The 20,590-nt window shown below is 45.6% G+C and overlaps 1 protein-coding gene and 1 long non-coding RNA gene across 3 annotated transcripts in view; one reads left to right on the forward strand and one right to left on the reverse strand.

Annotated features, from left to right (window-relative positions):
* The window catches only part of Gm30141, a 13,438-nt gene extending 6,035 nt beyond the window's left edge, over window positions 1-7,403 (reverse strand). The window contains exons 1-2 of one of the 2 annotated variants that reach the window (XR_375102.4): window positions 6,622-7,403; window positions 4,898-5,153 (exon numbers count right to left, since the gene is read on the reverse strand). This is a non-coding gene — a long non-coding RNA (predicted gene, 30141). Of the gene's footprint in view, window positions 1-4,897; window positions 6,184-6,621 lie in introns of those variants that run through there. The other variant, XR_001783507.1, reaches the window with a different exon arrangement.
* A 43-nt stretch (window positions 7,404-7,446) lies between these two features.
* Pygb (brain glycogen phosphorylase) overlaps window positions 7,447-20,590 on the forward strand; it is a 44,953-nt gene continuing 31,809 nt past the window's right edge. The window contains exon 1 of the mRNA NM_153781.1: window positions 7,447-7,761. Within this exon, the coding sequence (NP_722476.1) occupies window positions 7,519-7,761 (243 nt within the window). The 5' untranslated portion in view covers window positions 7,447-7,518. The remainder of the gene's footprint in view (window positions 7,762-20,590) is intronic.

Consider the following 20,590-nt stretch of genomic DNA (forward strand, 5'->3'; position numbering starts at 1 on the left):
GCTTCCCTGTGAAGAGGCACTGCCGAGAACTTCTCCTGGTGTTCCTGTTAGTTCCTCCTGTTGACTCGAGCCCAGGCTGAAACCTGGCTGTCTCTGCTAGGTCACGTCATTGTTGTTGCTAACCCAACTCTATCGAACTGGACTGCTGGTATATCCATAAAGTGTTTGGAATGGACCAAGCTGCTGCTGCCCTCTAGCCTATGACTGAACTGCTAATTTCCAGACAACACAGACTGGAGTTGCTCCAAAGAACTGTTTTAAACAGGTCCAGGTCCACTTCCTACATATCTTTTCCACTACCTTTGGTGGGTGGTGGGCTACAGGGAGGTTAAAGCATTTAAGAACCGTCATTAAAAATCAGTTTTTTAGCCGGGCGTGGTGGCACACGCGTTTAATCCCAGCACTCGGGAGGCAGAGGCAGGCAGATTTCTGAGTTCGAGGCCAGCCTGGTCTACAAAGTGAGATCCAGGACAGCCAGGGCTATAAAGAGAAACCCTGTCTCGAAAAAAAACAAAACAAAACAAAAATCAGTTTTTTTTTAATTAAAATTACAGTAGCTCTTGCAGGAAATGGTAGTTTGCAGGAAGAGTCTAGGCTTGGAGTTCCCCTCAGGAAGTATGAGACCTACAGTCTAAACAGGGTAGCTCTAGTAGGGGACATCCAAAGATAGAGGTGTCTGGGAGGAAACCAAAGCAGCAGCTGAGGGTAGCCCCAGGAGAGACCCCCCCATAGAGCCATGTGCCAGCAGCTTCTCCTGGGAGATGGCCATCGACAACAGGTTTCTCAGTCACTTTGGGGACAAGGTGAGCCCACAAGCTGGCTGTGGCGGACATGTAAATGAGTATGAGAAGGCAGAAGTCAGAGACCTGAGGAAGAATGTGGAGCCCAGCTGGGGTGGGGTGAACAAGGAGCTAAATGAGGGTGACAGCTGAGGCTTTGGCTACTCCTGTCCCACAGTGCTTCCCATGAGTGAATGGGCCTTCCTGATTGCACCTGCCTGTTACCACAAAGATCCAAGAGATCTCTGTCCCTCAGTTGTACCTGCCCCAGGGTTCATGTAGCTAACATCTGACAGAGCTTCAGCACTCTGGATATGCTCTTCTGAGCTGGCCTCTATCACACAACACTGTACTTCTGCTCCAGTGGGAATGACTGTGGATATGTGATTATGTCACACACACTATATATATATATATATATACACACAACTCAGAAGTTGTCATATATATATATACATTCAAAGATTTGTGGGCATTTACATAGTTTCCAGTTCGAGACTTAATGGAGCTGTTAGTCACATATTTGCACATGACTTCAGGTAGACATTGGGTGTTTTCTTTGGGGTAGAATTGCAAGGTCAAGAAGAGGTCATTTAGCTTTTGTGTCTACTGCCAGTTTCTCAAGTGTTTGTATGTAAAGCCTTTTATTGGTGTAGAAGCTGTACCCTGAGTCAGTGGTCAATACTGAAACCACAGACATCCCAGTGATGCTAACGTGTGTAACCCAAGGGGTTCTGGGTAATTTCAGAGAAGTTCTGGTGTTATTGGGAGACTTAAAGATACTTCTCCACTTGCTCTTATCTGTCTGAAAAGAAAATTATTCCATATTCTGGTGTGAGGTAGAGCAACACTCTCCGGTGATTGCCCAGTACTCAGGAGGTAGAAGCAGGAAGATCACTAGTTTGAGGCCAGCCTAGACTATACAACAGCATCCTGTCTCAAGCCAAGGGCAGTTGTCTGGCCTTTGTGGGCCGCTGGGTTCAGAAACAAAGGTCACTGGTGTTGAGGAAATGAACTGGCCATTACATTTCCAGTTCCCACTGGGTTTCCTGTATATAATACCTCTGGCATTTAGGTTATCGTGGTAATGACTTTCTAGATTACATTTTTAGAGACTTGAAGGCCACTTGTATATTAATTTATTCGGGATTAAATATTCCATATTATTATGCTCATCCTTAAATGGGATGTCTATATCATACCCTTCCTGACAAGGCTCAGAAGTTGTCACAGAAGAGGAGGTGGGCTGCTGGAGAGATGGCTCAGCGGTTAAAAGCACTGACTGCTCTTCCAGAGGTCCTGAGTTCAAATCCCAGCAACCACATGGTGGCTGGCAACCATCTGTAATGAGATCTGATGCCCTCTTCTGGTGTGTGTCTAAAGATAGCAACAAACAATGTACTCATATACATAAAATAAAAAAATAAATCGAAGAAGGAGGAGGAGGAGGGGGAAGAGGAGGAGGAGGAGGAGGAGGAGGAGGAGGAGGAAGAGGAGGAGGAGGAAAGATTGTAGGAGCCAGTGATGATGGATGACTGTAAGGAAAATGTTTTGGGTACAGCAGAGACGGTGCACATGGGATCTCATAGCGTTGTGATAGCATACAGAAGCTCTGCACTAGCTCAAACCAGACAAAATCCTGGCATGGAAAGGAGAGGTAGGCATGAAGTCCCACCCCTTCCTGAGGAACTATTGGCAATTGATCGTTTCTGGGAAAGTCAGGGGTTGTTTGTTTGTTTGTTTGTTTTTTGAAGGTGTGGTCCCTTCAGGGGCTGGAGAGATGGCTCAGAGGTTAAGAGCACTGGCTGCTCTTCCAGAGGTCCTGAGTTCAATTCTCAGCAACCACATGGTGTTTCATAACCATTTGTAATGAGATCTGATGCCCTCTTCTGGCCTGCAGGCAGAACGCTATATACATAATAAATAAATCTTTTTTTTTTTAATCTTTTAAAAAAAAAAAAAAGGTGTGGTCCCTGGTAGGTTGGTGGTACTAGGAGCACAAATTGGACTTAATGGTTTTTTGTTTTTTGTTTTTTAAAAAAGGACACAAAGTTGGGTGGGTAGGGAGAGGTGGTAGATCTGGGAAGAGTTTGGAAAGGGGTAGAGTATGACCAAAATACATTGTATGAACATCTCAAAGAATAAAAAACATTGCAAATAAAAGATTGAGACTTGGAGGGAAGCTGATTAAAACTCAGGACATAGGCAGCTCAGCATTTAATTCCAGCACTCAAGCCAATATCTGTGAGAAAGGCTAGAATGATCTATATAGTGAGACTCTCAAAAATGAACAAAAAACCAAATTCAGGAAGTGAACAACTCAGTAACTTTAGGGAGTTCCTTTTCCACTCACTTTTCATGAGTTGTTAATTTTGGCGATGCAGTTGTCTCTGAGTCAAGTCTGCTTTTGTAAACAATCCTAACAAAACTTCCTTTTTCACCAAGTTCAACTTTGGTGCTATCCTCACGTTAACCTGTTGCCACAGTAAGTAGACATTTGTTCATGACTCCTTAGACTAGTGTCACAAAGTACCATTTTTTTTTTCTGATTCTTCACTTGAGTCTGCTCATGTTTGATGGGGTGTGTCTTAGGGTTTCGTTGCTGTGAAGAGACACCATGACCAAGGCAACTCTTATAAAGGAAAACATTTAACTGGGGCTAGCTGACCGTTTCTGAAGTTCAGTCCACTATTATCACGCTGGGAAGCATGACAGCATCCAGGCAGACATGGCACTGGAAGAGCTGAGAATTCTGCATCTTGATCTGAAGGCAGCCAGGATGAAAGTTTTCTTCTTTTAGCAGCCAAGAGGAGGCTTTGGTTCCACCCTGGGAGGAGCTTAGGCATAGGAGGCCTCAAAGCCCACTTACACAGTGCCACACTTCCTCTAACAAGACCACACCTATCTATTCCAATAAGGCCACACCTCCTGATAGTGCTACTTCCTATGGCCGACTATTGAAACACAAGAATCTATAGGGGCCAAACCTAGCCAAACCATTACAGGGTGCTCACCTTTTATTTGTTTGTTTGTTGATTTTTTTTTTCTTTTGAGAGAGTGTCACCCTGTAGCTCAGGCTGGCCTGAAACTCACTATGTAGCCTAAGGTAATCCTCCTGCCTCAAGCTCTCCATTGCTATAATTACAGACAGGCATGTGCTACCATTCGGAGCTTGACATCTCTATCTTCACACTGTGCCTATCTCTCTTGCTACTTTAACCATTGGGTCAGATTTTATTGGCTCTGCATGCTGACACGTAAAGCACTTGAGAAATCTTTTTGCTGGGACTATAATCCCAAGAGAACTTAACCTAGAATTGCCAAGCCTCTCTCCTCCCTTCAAGGCTAAAGATACCAGCTGCTGTGACCAGAAACCCCAAACTATGAAAAGAAGAAGAAAAAAATAGCAACACCTAAATTCCTAGAAGGAATTCCTGTATCTAGTCCGAGGGAGGACATGAGAATTCGTCCCCTTTCTTCATCTGCTTCGCTCCTCTGTCTGTCCCCGTCTTATATCTGTGACCTTACACGCTCCTAGGAGATGCTGGTGAGCAAAGTTCCTTCTTCCCGTCTTAGACCACCGGATAAAGCCTTGCTTTCTCGCTAGCATTTGCCTCTAGGGTAGACAGTTGTTTTGTGAAGGATGAACCTGGGGACCTGAGTTCAGTAACACCAGCTTCAGCTGACATCTGGGCTACACAGACAGTGTTGAATCAGAACCAGCATCTGGCTGTCCGTCAAGAGGGAGACTAATGTAAAATTGTTAAAGTGTGAAGTCTGGGAGATGGGAAGATTCTTTGATGGAATTGAAAGCCAGGGCAAACACAGCTGAGAAGACTGAGGTGAGGGGAAGCAACTGGGCTGGGAGACTGGGTGGGTTATATGGTTGTGAACAATAGACTGTGATTTAAATCTTTGTCTCCTCCAAAACTCGTGTTGAGACCATGGAGGAACACTGCTTGTTCTCTGTGACTCACCCAGCTTTCCCTTCTATACAACCCAGGACCATCTGCCCAAGACTGGGGCCACCCACAGTGGGTTGAGACTTCCCACATGGAGTATTAATCAAGATGACTCCCACGCTGGCTTTCAGACCAATCTGATGGTGGCATACTCACAATTGAGGTTCCACCTCCCAGGTGACTGTAGCTTTCACCAAGCTGGTAAAAATTAACCAGAACAATGAGGGAGGCCTTCCATGTCACCAGGTCACTCCAAATTCGGGTCTTCATTTAACCAGGTCCAGCCACTTATCTTCATTTCTTGAAAGGTCTGGTCTGTGGTTATTTAACACTTGGCTGACCAGCATAGAGAAGCCGGCAGTATTGCCTGGAATTTGGGGAGCTTCAGTTTTCTCCACTTCTGAGTTAACAACTGTAGAGAGTACAGATCGTCAGAGGAATAGGGTCAGTTCCCCTATTCCATGCCAAAGTAGCTGAACCTTCCCCACATATTAGGTATATAATCTCAGTCAGATCAGAAAAGTCTTTGAACAACTGTTTTGAAGCAGGTCAGCCAGTGTTGAGATTACAGGCATGGCTAGCTCTTTGGAAACCTGTAGTCTGTTCCCCTGGACTGTGGAAGTGTCATGAGGGCACATACACTGAGAAGACTTCTGAACTGCCAAATCACTCTCAAGGAGGTTCCATTAATCAGAGTCCCCAGCCTCCAGCCTAGCAGGAGCCCCACAGCCCTGCCATCAGGGGCTGAAATTTGATCTTGCTGACTTGAGAATCCCAAGGAAAAAGTGTGGAATGAATTCCAAATCAGAGCAAGAGTAGGGGAAAACATTCCAGTGTGTTGTCTCCCAAGAAGTCTGCCACTGAGTAGAGGTTGAGGTAAATTAACTTTGGAATCATCAAACCAGGAACAACTTAATTTGCCTTTTCTAGAACTGGCACTGGAATGCAGGGTATCCATTGTGCAAACCACACTATTACTGAGCTACACCTCCAGTCCTACACCTGGACTTTTATGACATCCCCTGTGGCAACCTTTATCTCCATAAGCAGGACCGTCTGCATCCCCATCAGCTAACCTAAAGAGGCAAATGAAGGCAAGTCACTGACCTCACTATGTGGGGAAAGCGTCTCCACAACAAGGGAAGGCAGTTCTTCTGGGGCCAAGGGAGTTTACAGGAGGCAGCACTGTATATCGATGACCAGAGGGTCTCATCCCAGAGCTCCCTGGGAAAGAGTGCCAAGCGGCAGCTTTGAAAGCTGCTCCCCACATATGGTGAAGGGTTATGTGTCTCTGTCAGAGAGGCTGATCTCTAGCTATAGGGTATTCCTTCAAAAACTATATATATTCATGTATGAATGTATGTCTGTATAATTTTATGATAGCTTGGTGTCTGGTTATGTAGGAGTCAATTGGATTAAAGTTTTACTTAGGTAGGTTGAGTCCTGCCTTGTTAAAAAAAAAAAAAAAAAAAAAAAACCACCCACCCTTTATCTGGAAAACAAACATTTGCCAAAACTGCCTGAAGGGAAGGTTGTCACAGAGGACTAAGGTCATGCTGAACCTCCTCTTACAGTTTGCTAAGAGAAAAGTTCTTTTACAGTCCAAGACTACTGTTATTTGCAATTCCTGTATGCCTTTTTATTGCTACCTGCCTGATACATATTATTGAAATTATAATGTATTCTTATATAAAACCATTTGTTTCTGCAATTTATGTTGCTGTAAACACTCCTAACTAAACTCCCTTAATGATTAAGGGATTCAGAGACCACTCTGAGATGGTCCCCTAGGCAGGCAGTGTTGCCTCCTGACCTATAAACGGTAAGAAATTTGGGCTGGCCTAAACCCTTTCAGAACCTCAGCTTGCTTCCCTGCTCACCAATGAAATGTTTCTCCTTCTTCTCCTTGTGCATGGCTGACTTCTTTCTGGATGGAATTTTTCTTTAACAACCAGAAAGGTTGTGATTGATAGTAGCCTCTGCCCATCCTTGGAGAGAATGCTGTATACTTAATTTGCAGCAGATTTTTTGTGTTTGTCACTGCAGCCTAGACTGGCGATTTGTATTTTGAGGAGTTCCATGCAGTTTGTTCTCCAGAGCTGAAGTGGTGTCATGGAGGCACAAACATTGATATGACTTATGAATTTTTAGTTTTTGCACAAACAACGTTTTTTTCTTGCGTGTGTTTTCAGAACCACCTGTCAGCTTGGCGACGAGTCCCAGCAGGTATTGGGGGCTGTCTGTCAAGCGTGTGCACACTTCTCTGAACGTTTAACAGAGCTCAGCTACACCTGAGCACCCAATGCAGTCCTAAAAAGGGCATCTGGTGATTCTGTGCAGAGCCAGTCCCTGCAGCCCCGGAAACTCCAGGAAGTCCCTGAATGGCAAGAGTTTGCCTTCCAGTGTGGCAGGCGCAGCCACTGGTTCGGTTTCTACTTTTGCCTCATAAAAGTGGTAAATCTTAGGTATGGGGAAGCTGCAGTCCGGTTTTTCCAGCCCCAGACACACCAGTAAAGGAATAAACCATTTCCCCTCGAGCGTCCACGTTCTCTTCCCGGCTGAAACAGCCTGATTGACGGGCTCTTTCTCCGAGGCTCCGCCTCCAGATCAGCCCACGCCCATCCACAGGGCCCGGCCCTCTCGCAAAGCGCAGGCGCAATCCGTATGAGCCGGCCTCCGCTGCAGTCCTTGGCGCCAGAGACACCGCAGCATCCCAGCGCTAGAGTCTTCTCTGCTCGCTCCAGGGCCGTACCCTGTCCTCTGCCTCTTCTGGCGCCATGGCGAAGCCGTTGACGGACAGTGAGAGGCAGAAGCAGATCAGCGTGCGTGGCATCGCGGGGCTGGGCGACGTGGCCGAGGTGCGGAAGAGCTTCAACAGACACCTGCATTTCACGCTGGTCAAGGACCGCAATGTGGCCACGCCCCGCGACTACTTCTTCGCTCTGGCACACACAGTTCGCGACCACCTAGTGGGCCGCTGGATCCGCACGCAGCAGCATTACTATGAGCGGGACCCCAAGGTGAGCAGCCCGCCCTCCCTGGGAGGGAGACCGAGCCCAGGGCAGGGCGGGTCCCGCCCCCCCCCCCCTCCCAAGTATCGCCCACGGGCCTGGTCCCTGTTGCACCACGGTCACCTGCGACCAATGAAGAGACAGTAGAGTTATGCATCCTCCTTCGAAGGACCGGTGCATACCCTCTCTTTCGGGTTTCGTTTTAATTGAGACCCATCCCCCTGCTCCCCGGCCCGCAGTCCCCAGTCCCTAAGTATGGCTTTGAGTGGCCCCTTGTCTTCCACCGCAGTCAGTCCCCCACCGGTACGTTGTCTGGAATCTGGCTGTATGGAGCCAGGCCTCTGCCCACGGCGGAGTTGCGCATCCCAGAGAAGTGCTCTAGGGGTCTGCTCTTGCCGGCGGATTTTCCGGCTGTTTTCCAGCTGTGGACTTCCGAGATGGCTTCAGAGTTCATGCTTCCTCTACTCCCCCACTCCCCTCCCCCTTTTGTTTTTCTGCAGCCCCGAGCGAAGAAGATGGGGGACTGGAACTAGATCCGGTAGTTTTATGAGTCGGAAAGGGGTGAGATCAGTAATCTGCAGGGAATTGCCCCGCCCCGTGCTCCCCACCCTACCCCCTACTCCGAGACTGATGAGAAGAAAATCACTTGTAATGCCTGCCTGAAACAGGAGAGGGTCCGAAACTCAAAGATGGAATCCTCGTGGGGAAGGCTGCCTTTGAGGTTTCCACCTTGACAAAACTTGTTAGCAAGTTGCTTTAGAAGTTGTAGCATTTTTTCTGTTTTGCAAACCTTTATTCTTAGTAGGAAAACAAAATACACTGAACGGAGCCTTTGACAGTTCTCACCACCCCAACCCCCAAAACTTCTCAGCTCTGTCTGCTGGACTGCTAACTCTGTGCAATTAAGCTGGCTTCAAACCCACGGAAACCCACCAGCCTCTGCCTCCAGAGTGCTGGGATTATTAAGGCGTGTGCCAGCTCCACCAGGTCCCCCAGTCCTCCTTATTCTGTTCCGTTTATGTTTCCAGGTAATTGCTGTTCCTAAATACACAGGTATGCATATTTGTATGCTGCACAATTTTGTGGCTTTTATTTCATCCGAAACCATTTGTGGCTTCACTCATAAACAGGGCTCTGGGTCAGTAATACATACTGGTGCTTTTAAGCTTATGCAGGTATCATATTTTTACACATCCCCTGTTGCAAGAATTTCTCTCTCTCTCTCTCTCTCTCTCTCTCTCTCTCTCTCTCTCTCTCTCTCTGCATTTGGTATGGAGAATTCTGCCTATCTTGTATTAAGACAGAGTGAAAACTAGCAAGGAAAAAACTCTTGCCTATCTGGGGCCAGTTAGTGATGATCTGATTTGCCATAGAAATCTGGGCACCCAGCTGGGCGGTGGTGGCGCACGCCTTTAATCCCCACACTTGGGAGGCAGAGACAGGCAGATTTCTGAGTTCAAGACCAGCCTGGTCTACAGAGTGAGTTCCAGGACAGCCAGGGCTATACAGAGGAACCCTGTCTTGAAAAACAAACAAACAAACAAAAAAAGCCAAAAAAACCAAACCAAACAAACATACAAAAAAGAAATCTGGGCACCCAACAGCTGTCTTAGTGACAGAGCTTTTTAGAGTAATTTTTTTATAGGGCATTAAAGTATATTTGATAATTGCTAAGAGTAAAAATTAATTGCTTTCCAAACTCATTCTGGGGCTTTTTCCCTTCCTGAAATAAAGATGCTGAGGACAGGCTGTTAGAATGCTAGTTGGGCTTCTTCATAGTTAGTATGCAAGGCAGCTTCTAAAGAAGTGGCCCCAAATGGCTAAAACAGGTTATTGCAACAAGGGCTTGGGATCACTGCCAGGGAAACTGGCCAGGAGCAGCGGCTCCCCCAGAATGCCTTGTTAGTAGAAGAGCTGTGTTGCTCAGATTCACTGGTGTTGTTCAAATAGTGGATGACAAGGGATCCAGCTTTGCCTGCAGTTCAAGGTCATTTCTCAGGAGTTGGAGGACACTGTAGGACTCCTGTTGTGGTGAGTCCAGAGATTAAGGAAATGACTCTCTGGGCAGCAATCTACCCAACAGGTACGATGGTGTGTTCCTGTAGACTCAGCTGCCCCAGAGTTTGAGGTACCCTTGGCACAATCCCCTGTCTCATTTAGGAGACAGGAGAGATAGCCCAGCATAGCCCAGCTTTGGGTGTTTGATACCCTGGTTTTCAGTGTTTGTCTGAGTAACTGATGCTGACAGTCAGCCAGTTCACCTCTCTGCACCATGTGAAGAATGTACTTCCAACAAACCACGTCAGAGCCATCCCAGGCTCTGGCAGTGAGTGCCTGGGGGATGTGACCCTGCTTGGCTCAGGCTGGAAGCAGGATGGCCTGTTTGATACAGCAGTGCTTTTATTAGTTCTCCTTTTACAGATATGCAACTTCACACGCATGCTGAGGGGAAGGTTAGAAAACAGTGATGAGCTATCAGGGCCATGTTAACTGTAGTTTCACAGATTACATTGGAAGCGTGGCTCAGTTTGTTTTCTGCATCCTTTCTCTGCACTGGCAAAAACATTTGGGGCTTTTTTCTAACTTATTTCTTATTATATGTAAAACGTGTGTGTGTGTGTGTGTGTGTGTGTGTGTGTGTGTACACGTATGTATGAGGCAGGTGCATATCCTACCAAAATCTGTGTTCAGGCCAGAGGAGAACTTTGAGAATTCAGTTCTTTGCATGTGCAGAAGGCATGTGGTCCTGGGCATGCTAATGGCTTGGGTTGATGGCTGTAGCTTCAGCTGCTGAGTCACCTTGGCAGCTCTTAGTTTTTTGTTTTTTTGTTTTGTTTGTTTTTTTTTTTTTCGAGACAGGGTTTCTCTGTATAGCCCTGGCTGTCCTGAAACTCACTTTGTAGACCAGGCTGGCCTCGAACTCAGAAATCCACCTGCCTCTGCCTCCCGAGTGCTGGGATTAAAGGCTTGCGCCACCACGCCTGGCAAGCTCTTGGTTTTTAAAGCCTTCCATGTGTTCAGTCTTAGGAGTGCACAGCCCCTCAGACTTTCTCAGACCCTCCCGTGGCTGTTGATTTGTCTTTTACTCCATGGCGTTGTGCTTTTGTTCTTTCTTTTTTTAAAAATTTATTTATTATTTTACATTAGTACACTGTAGCTGTCTTCAGATGCACTAGAAGAGGGTGTCAGATATCATTATGGGTGGTTGTGAGCCACCATGTGGTTGCTGGGATTTGAACTCAGGACCTTTGGAAGAGCAGTCAGTGCTCTTATCCACTGAGCCATCTCGCCAGCCCCGCTTTTGTTCTTTCTTAATTGTGTTGTTTGTTATGTGTACTGGTGTTTTGCCTCCACTTACTTCTGTACAGCAGTTTCAAGCCTGGTATCCACGGAGGCCACGAAAGGGTGATGGACTCTCCTGGGGCCTGAGCTACAGACAGTTGTGACCTGCCACGTGGGTGCTTGGGATTGAACCCAGGTCCTCTGGAAGAGCAACCGCTGCTTTAACTACTGATTCATGGCTCCAGCCCTAGCATCGTGGTTGTTAGAAACAGTAATTACACTCATAGTATAGATTCTCATAATTTCTTACGAGATCTACAAGTTCGTCCTGAAACAGCAGAGTCTTGGAGAGCACTCAGTTTAGGAACCAGAAGTCCTGTGCAGCAAAGGACCTAAGTCTAACCCCCCCAACCCCCCCTTTTTTGTTTTGTTTTGTTTGTTTGGTTTTTTGTTTGTTTTGTTTTGTTTTTTTGAGAGGTCTAACCCCTTTTACAAGGGGTTTTTGCTTTACTTAGTGGTACTGGAGATCAGACCTAAGGCCTGAAGCATTCTGAGTATACCTATCACTGAGCAGTGTGAACACTTTTAGCCCTAAACTCCTTTCCATCCTGATTTTTCCCATTTTCCAACTTTGTGATATGCTACTGTGTGTTTAGATTGACACCCACTCACCCCACCCCCTTTTAGTTGGGATCTCTTCATGTAGCCCCGGATGGTCTTGAGTGCTACCCACACCAGCTAGCTGGGTATAGTTTTTAGCCTTCCTTAGCCTCATGTTTTTTCATCTTTAAAACAAAGAGAGTTGAGCTATGGAGTCTATTTTTGAAGCTTCTGTCATTCTAACATGGTCAGGTTTTATGTTTGCTTGTAAAATGTCCCCATTTAATGTTGACATTCCCTTTATGCAGAAATGCTGGGAGCCAGAAGAGTCCAAGGCCATCTTTGGTTACATAGCAATTTTGAGATCAGCATGAACCATACAAGAGACCCTGTCTCAAAATCCAATATCTCACTAGGTGTGGTGGCACATGTTTTTGAGGCATAGGCAGGCTTGTTTCTGAGTTCAAGGCCTGGTCTTCATAGTGAGTTCTAGGCTATCCAGGGCTATACAGTAAAACCCTGTCTTGGAGGAAGAGGGAGACAGGGAAGAGAAAAAAGTGGAGGAGAAAGAAGAAGAAGAGGAAGAGGACGAGGAGGATAAAACAAAAAATAAGAAGGAGGAGGAGGAGAGAGAGGAGGAGGAGGAAGAGAAGGAGGAGGTGGAGGAGGAGGAGGAGAAGAAGAAGAAGAGGAAGAGGAAGAGGAAGAGGAAGAAGAAGAAGAAGAAGAAGAAGAAGACGACGACAACCAAAAATCAAACTCTATCCAGAGAGATTTGAGCAAGATGTAACATGAGAGTCACAAGCTAAAATAAGCATAGCCAAGACATGGGTAGAAAAAGACTTAGGATCTATAGCAAGCAAGGAGAGTATGGAAGTTATTTCCAAAGCCGTGTCTTCTCAGAACAGAGCAGGCATTGAAAAGTTAGTCACAAGGCCTGTGATATACTGGGACTGGCTTCCTCCTCAGCATGCTCACTTAAGCAGTGGACTTGTGAGTATACTCATTTCAAGGTCAGGGATCACACATTTCAAATATTAAAGTGTGAGACCTTGTCTCAAAAAAGAAAAAGATTAAAGGGCAGGCGGATTTCTGAGTTCGAGGCCAGCCTGGTCTACAGAGTGAGTTCTAGGACAGCCAGGGCTACACAGAGAAACCCTGTCTCGAAAAACTAAAAAAAAAGAAAAAAAGAAAGAAAAGAAAAACTAGTTGAATAACCTGTGGACCTTGTGGTTTGGGAGGCTTCATGGTATCGGTAGGTTGAGGAAAAACAGCTCTTCTAAGAAGATAAACACAGTGAATTTGCATGGTCTTGCAGCGAGTCTGGACCAGCTGCTGAGAAGGTAATCCAGCAACCTGGGTAGTCTCTGAGCACTGTATCTGGGGCTTTGTTAGACTTCATAAGCAGTGGGAGCTAATGCTAAAATCTTCTTGACATTACTAGTCGTCTGATATGTTTCTACTTGTGTGTATGAAGGTGATCTTTCTCTCTAGCAGGCTTCCCCAACAGCAGATAACGCAGGTCTTTGGCCCCAGACTGGTGGTAGGCTCAGTGTTGACCAGAAGAAGACGCCTGTCAGTGAGTGCGCACCTTTGGCCTCTGCTCTTACAGGCTCTGAAGGTTAATTTTATGTGTAAACTTGGCTGGGACACAGTGCCCAGACATTAACATTGTTTTGATTTACAGGAAGATGGTTTTGGGGGTCAGATGGACACTTCAATCCATAGATTTGATTCTACATTTTATTTGCTTTAAGGCACACCTCCCTGTGTAGCTCAGTTGGCTTTGAACTTGTGATCTTCCCACCTCTGCCTCCTGACTGGGATTATCGGCATATACCACTCCATTTAGCTTTAACTTAATTAAACATGTAATTGCTACTGTCTTGGTCTATGTTGTATTGCTGTAAAGAGGCACCATGACCACAGTAACTCTTATAAAAGAAAGTATTTCATTGGGGCTGGCTTGCATACAATTCAGAGGTGTAGTGCACTGTCATCATGGCAGGAAGCATGGCAGCATGCAGGCAGACATGGTGCTGGAGAATTAGCTTGAGAGTTCTACATCCGGATCAGCAGGCTATAAGACAGAGGAGACCCAGGACCTGGCTTGAGCATTTGAAACCCCAAAGCCCACTGGCATTGATATATCTTCCCCTCCCCCCACACGGGGCCACACCTCCTAATAGTGCCTCTCCCTGGTAACCAAGCATTCAAATATACGAGTCTATGGGAACCATTCCTATTCAAACTACCTTAGACCTCATTCGGGTAAATCTGAGGTCTTGAGTGCTACAGAAAAGAATTTCAGAACGATGTCAAGCCAGGCAGTTTATTAAGATTAAAAAAAGAGGGAGAAGGATTCAGTTCTGCTGTTGGAATGCTTGCCTGGCACGAACAAAGGGCTGGTTTTGATCCAGGAATTAACATAAATAGGGTGTGGTAGCATACACTGGCCCCAGAACTCCTGAGTGGATCAGGAGAATCGATTCAGGCCCATCTCATCTACCTAGCAAGGTCAAGGCCAGACTGAGTCTGAACTGTCCAGCCATTAATCACCTATGTGATTCCCCTGGCAGCCAGGCTCCGTTCCTGTGGCTTGCTTGCAGTTACCTCACGAACAGAACCAGATGTGGCTGGATAACAAAGGACACTACACTCCTTGCCATTTGCTTTATTATTTATTACCATTTAGAAAATGTATTTATTACCATTTAGAAAAGTGAGAAAAATAAAAGAATGGCTTAGGCACTCTGGCCATGAAGACCAAGTGTATATTATCTTAGTGCATTCTACAAGGGTCTGAGAATTCTGCTATCTGGTTGCTTATGGACTGGCCTTACAGTTCTGCCAGCCTGGTCTATCCTGCAGAGTTTGATCTTGTACTTAGATCAGTTACTTAAAGCAGTTATCCCCAGATCCTTCCATCCAGTGTGCACTGTTTGTTGGTTTTGTTTCTCTGGAGGTCTTCTAACACATAGGGCCTGCAGATGGCTGTAAGGACCATTTTACTTTACGTCTTTACTCAGATATTTTAAAATGATTTTTTTTCCATTAAAAATAAAGGGATTGGGGCTTGTGCAGGGAGATTGCTCAGCAGTTAAGAACACGTGCTGCTTTTGCAAAGGACCTGAGTACATCCCAGTACTCACATTGGATGGCTCCCAACTGTCTATAACTCCGGCTCTAGGGCAATCTGACATTTCTGGCCTCCACAGGCACTGATACCCCTGCATATATACACACAGATCCACATACAAGCATATAATTTAAAATGATAAAAGTAATTCTGAAATATATTGGGGATCCCAGAAAGACCCTGCTTCAAAGAGAAGGTGGAGAGTGATAATAGGTAGAGTCGGACACCTGATGCCTTCCTCTGGCCTCTAGATACCTACATGGATGTCCTACAACACACACACACACACACACATATTTCTTTTGGTGCCAGGTTTTGAACTCAGGATCTTGATCATAGCCAGTAAACATTCTGCCCCTGAGCTACACCCCGTGCCCTTCCTATGACTTTCACAGCTTTATTGTCATGATTATAGATTTAAAATTTGCAAGAGGCTGAGTATGAGGGCATAGCTTTAGTCCTAGCACTTGGGAGGCAGAGACAGGCAGAGTTCTGAGAGTCAGTGCTGGCCTAATGTACATAGTGAGATCCTGTCTCTAACCAAAGTAAAATGTGCATGACCCATACACAGACTTCTCCATAGTACTTATCAAATAAAGTCGAGGGAGTTGTGTCTGGCAGGCCACATAGCCTATGGCAGATGCCATGGTTTGTAAGGCTGACCTAAGAGTGACACCTCGTTCCCCCAGACACACACAAGAACTGTGATGCTGTAGTATGGATACTGTACTATGGTTAGAAGGTAAGGGCAGGTCCTGTCTGCCAGTTAGGAGGACCCTCCCCTGCCTAGTGTTTCCTCTCTCACTAGACCTCACTTCACACTGAGAAAATGTTTGGGCTCTGTTCATCTGATAGGAAGGAAGCTGGAGGGCAAAGACCCAGCACCCTGGTGTGGCTCTCTGTATCTAAAGGGGTCAGGACTTTTCCCAGAGCCTGGCCTGTGGTATACTGTGCTCACGGGTCTGTCATTGTATGCCTGTGTCATATTAGTGCCTTTTGACAGACACGGCTGTCTGTTGATGGGTGCTATTCTGTGCCTTTAGTTGCTGAAAAATGAACAGAACCAGATAGACAAGGACTCTTGCCACGTGGTCCTGGGAACAGAAAGAGAGATCTCTGACCAGCTGCCTACAGTCTTGATTATCTTGATGAAAGCAGTTGCCCAAGTCTTTGTTTTGTGCCCAGAGTGTTGGAAAATTCTCCTTCCTTTTCCAGCAGGGTACCCAGCCATTTCTACAAATGCCATTTCTGCAAATGGAGACTCCTCATTAAGGATTTTGTTCAGAAGAGGGAAAAGGAGTTAGCTGAGGATGGTGACGTCTCAAAGGCCCAGTTGTGATTAGACCAGGTGTGGTGGTGATACCACATGTCTGTAATTTCATCACTCAGGTGAGGCAAGAGAATCGCAAGTTCAGGGCCAGCCAGAGGTACCAAGCTAGATCCTGTATCAAAGTCTGAAAAAGAAAACAATGTAAAAACATTATGGCTCCACCTGCTGGCATTCAACTCCATTTCTGTAGAGTCCTTTACCTTGGAAGGTTCCTTTGAAAGGTCACTTGTTTTTGTGTAGTATTGTGTTCAAATTTTACCTGCATAGCCAAAGAGCTTCATTAGTGTTTTTCTGTGATTTTCCTAGTAGGGGGTTGAAGAGTGTGGCTCATGGGTAGAGCGCTTGCGTACATGAGCAAAGCGTTGGGGTTCCATCCTTAAACACTAAAAGCAATCTCCCAACAAACACTGTCTGTAGTTAAATGGACACCTTCCAGAGAAGGGCCAACAGTGGTGTGAGGGTTTAGGAATCCCGCTGCCATTCTCTGGCTGGGACAGGCAAGGTGAGTCTCTCACCCATGTCCCTGAGCAGGCAAGCCCAGAGCACCAAGGTCCTGACGGGTAGGCAGGACTGTGAGGCTGAGCTTTAGAGAGTGACTCTCAAGCTGGGGCTCGGACAAGTGTCCCCACAGCTGCTTCCCAGGGTCGCCACATGCTAACTGATTGATTTCTGCAATGACCCTTTAAAGTGTATGATGTATGAGCCCCAGGCTGGCTCCTTGGCAACCCCAGGGTGACTGTATTGTGCTCAGAGGGTGAACTCCGGGTGCTGAGCACTCAGATGGCCAAGGCTGGCCAGCCTGGACTGGGCCTCTGTTGGAACCATCAAGTCTGTCCATTTTCTTGGCTGGCTCCTCCAACAAGCTTCTTTTAGTTGCAGGATTTCATTCTGCCATCGTAAGGAAACGGAGAAAACAGTATCAACACAGATTAAGAAAGAAGAACATTTTTAAAAGCAAGTTGCAGAAACCCTAAAGAAAGCATCTCCCAGTGCTTCTGGCTGCCCCTGGCCAGTGGCTTCTCTGCTTATGTGATCAACCTGGAGGGAAAATGGAGTCAGAGGTTTCAGGTGTAGGCCCAGTATGGGTTGGGAGCCTGAGTGTCTTCTCTTGAGGTTCACAATTATAGTTCTTTTCACAGTGCTGGCTGGAAGGTACACATTTTGGCAGAAAGGACAAACTGTAACACCTTAAAAAATAGACATTTTGGGCTGAACATGGTGATGCTTGCCTTTAATCCCAGCACTTGGGAAGCAGAGGCAGGAGGATCTCTAGGTTGGTCTACTCTACAGAGAGAGTTCCAGGCTAGTCAGCCACACAGTGAGACCTATGTCTTTAAAAAAAAATGCTGGGGAGATGGCTCAATGAGTTCAGATCCCGGAATTCCAGTAAAACCTGGGTCTGGTGGCATGCATCTGTAATATTAGTACTCCTGTATTGAGATGGGAGATGGAGACAGGAGAATCCCCTGGAAGCTCGTAGGCATACTTGATTGACATATGCAGTGCAGCAGCAGAAACCAAAAGAGAGGCTGTCTCAAGGAGATGGGAGGTAAGAGCTGATTCCCAAAAGATGTCAGCTGACCTCCACATGTCCATCATGGAACATACATGCCCATACTTGAACACATACGTGTCATACACACACACACACACACACACACACACACACACACACACACACACAGTTTTTAGGAAAAGCAAAATAGAACGTTGAAAAGAGATCATACTCCTAACTGGTCAACTTTTTATAGACCCTCTTAGGAAAAACTCAGCAGTAGATAATTGGTGATACACAGGCCTGTAGATAGCACACCTCATTGTGCACTGTACCTGTGCTTTTTTTTCTTTTCTTTTGTTAAAGATTTATTTATTGTATGTATATGAGTACACTGTAGCTGTCTTCAGACACTCCAGAAGAGGGCATCCGATCTCATTAGGGATGGTTGTGAGCCACCATGTGGTTGCTGGGAATTGAGCTCAGGACCTCTGGAAGAACAGTCAGTGCTCTCAACCACTGAGTCATCTCTCCAGCCCCCTGACCTGTGCTTTCCAAGTCTGTTACCTTTAGTCAACTGCGGTCTTTAGATGTTGAATGGAGAATTCTATAAATAAACCCCATAAGACTTTTCTTCTTCTTGTTAGCTTCATTTATTCATATAATGTATTTTGATCAAGTCAGTTGGCATTCCCTGGTCCCCTACTACCCGTCCTTCCCTCTTAACTTCATGTGCTTTTTTTAATGCCTTTTTTTTTTTTTTAAAGATATACCAAGCCCACTAAGTAATATCTAAGTACTCTGTACTATCTATATGTACAGAGGTGTAGGACCATCTACAGAAATATAGGTAGCCTTTCAGGGGGAGCATCTACATACATACATATATACATACTCACAAATATTTTGAAAAAACATGGTACATAATTAGTTGACACAATATCACAAATGCATAGAACCAGAAGTGTTTTTAGATTTTGGAGTTCAGTATTTGCATAGACTTGGCTATTCCAACATCTCTCTCCCCCACTCCCATTCCCACCCCTCCAAAAACAGAAAAGAAAAGAAAATGTCAGATAAGAGGTGCTCGACCCATGTAGAGTGTATTTTTAGGCATCCGCTGAGAATTTCAGAGGTGCTCACGCTTAGATAAGGCTGGGAATATGCTATGTACTCGGTATGTAATGAGAAGGAATTGCTGTGTGGACCTTGAGCATGCAGTATTTTCCCAGGCAGCTGGGATATAACTGAATTCTGTATGCATTCACATTTGTTAATAAGCCTCGCCCAGACAGGACTGTGGCTTCCTTTGCACTATGGAAACTCTGTAAAGTAATAAGTTGGCTCAAGTGTAGGGCAAATAAAGCATAAGGTGATTAGAACGCGAGAAGCAGTGGACTGTGAACCAGTTGTTAACAGCAGGTGCGGTTATAGCTGCCCAAGGACTCGCTAGTTACCCTGCAGTATGTTTCTGTCATTTAAAAGAGACTGAAATTTGGATAGAAATTCAGTATTAATTCATTGAGTTAAACAAAGAATGGGGGAGCAGAGGCCAGACTCTAACTTTGTGATTTTTAATATATTTTTTTCAACGGTTAACTTTAGTGTTCTGGAATTGTCTCCTTTTGACATTTTATTTCCTGTTCTGGGACACCAACTCTGCCTGCATTGAGTGTTTTTTTCTCATCAGTATCAGTATTTTTTTCCCTCTTAATTCTTTTCATGTCCATTTTGTCCAGCCTTGCTTAGCCACAGTTTTGATTCTGGCTTTGCAATTTCCTGATTCCAAGATAACTTTTGAGGGGTTTTTGTTTTGACCTTGGCGTGTTTCAGTGCATAGATACATTGTTTCACAGGTTAAGCATTCCAGTCCCAAAAGTTACTTTCTTTTTCTCCTATCCTCCCTCCCTCTCTCTCTCCCCTTAATCCTTTTCTTCTCAACCTGCTGTACCTTGAATTTGTGATCCTTCTGTTTTTGCCTCCCGAGTCTGGAATTAGAGGACCATACTCCTACACTCAGATAGCTTGTGTGTGTGTGTGTGTGTGTGTGTGTGTGTGTGTGTGTGTGTGTGTGTACTCCCTTGTGAAGGTGCTCCAAGAGACCAGAGATGTGTTCTCAGTTGGATCCTTTGTGGTTCTAGATGTTTGGAGTGGGGTGGGGTGGTTTTCATTTATGAACTTGCATTCTGTGGAAGATGCTATGTGGTTTTGTCTATTATATTTCCTGTCCCATCTTCCTGCCTGGTTTTCAGGTGAGCACCATGCCCTGGGACTGCTGAGAGTGTGCTAAGAGAATTCTTTTAAGGTGTTTTTTGAGTGTGTCCTTGAGTGAGAAAGATCACATTGAGATGTGTTTGCTCGTGAGTATCTGCTGTGAGAACATGTAGGTGCTGGACATTTGTAGAGCTGTGAAGTGGACTCACAGTGGATGTCTGTCCCTTACTGCTCCTGGGTTGTAAGTGGCATTTGAGATATTTTCTAACTTTGCTGCCCAGAGTATTGGCTTCTTTTCCTTTTTATTTATTCATTCACTCATCCATCCATCCATTCATTCATTAGGTATTTTCTTATTTGCTTGCTTATTTATTTACTTACTTACTTACTTATATGAGGCAAGGACTTACCATGCAACTCTGGTGGTACTAGAACTCAGCTGTATAGATCAGGTTGGGCTCTAACTCACAGTGATTCACCTGCCTCTGCCTCTTGAGTGCTCCCATGCCCTGCTTAGTGTACGGGAGGTCCTGGTTTGATCTGAAAATGTGGGAGAAAGGAGCTGGAGAGGGAGCAAGTGGGGGAAGAATATTCACAGGCTCATGCATTCAGCAACACAATCAAGAACACTGCAGTCATCGCACTGAGAGGCCCAAACACTGTCCTCATAGCCTTTGGCATCTGTCAGCCTGTCTAGTCCTCTGCCCTCCCTAGTCTTTCTTTGTAGCAGGGATTAAGCCCACTACCTCATACATGTAGGTCAGGGCCTCATGCATGT

This window comes from Mus musculus, chromosome 2, assembly GCF_000001635.26.
Source record: "Mus musculus strain C57BL/6J chromosome 2, GRCm38.p6 C57BL/6J".
Taxonomy (NCBI): Eukaryota; Metazoa; Chordata; class Mammalia; order Rodentia; family Muridae; genus Mus; species Mus musculus.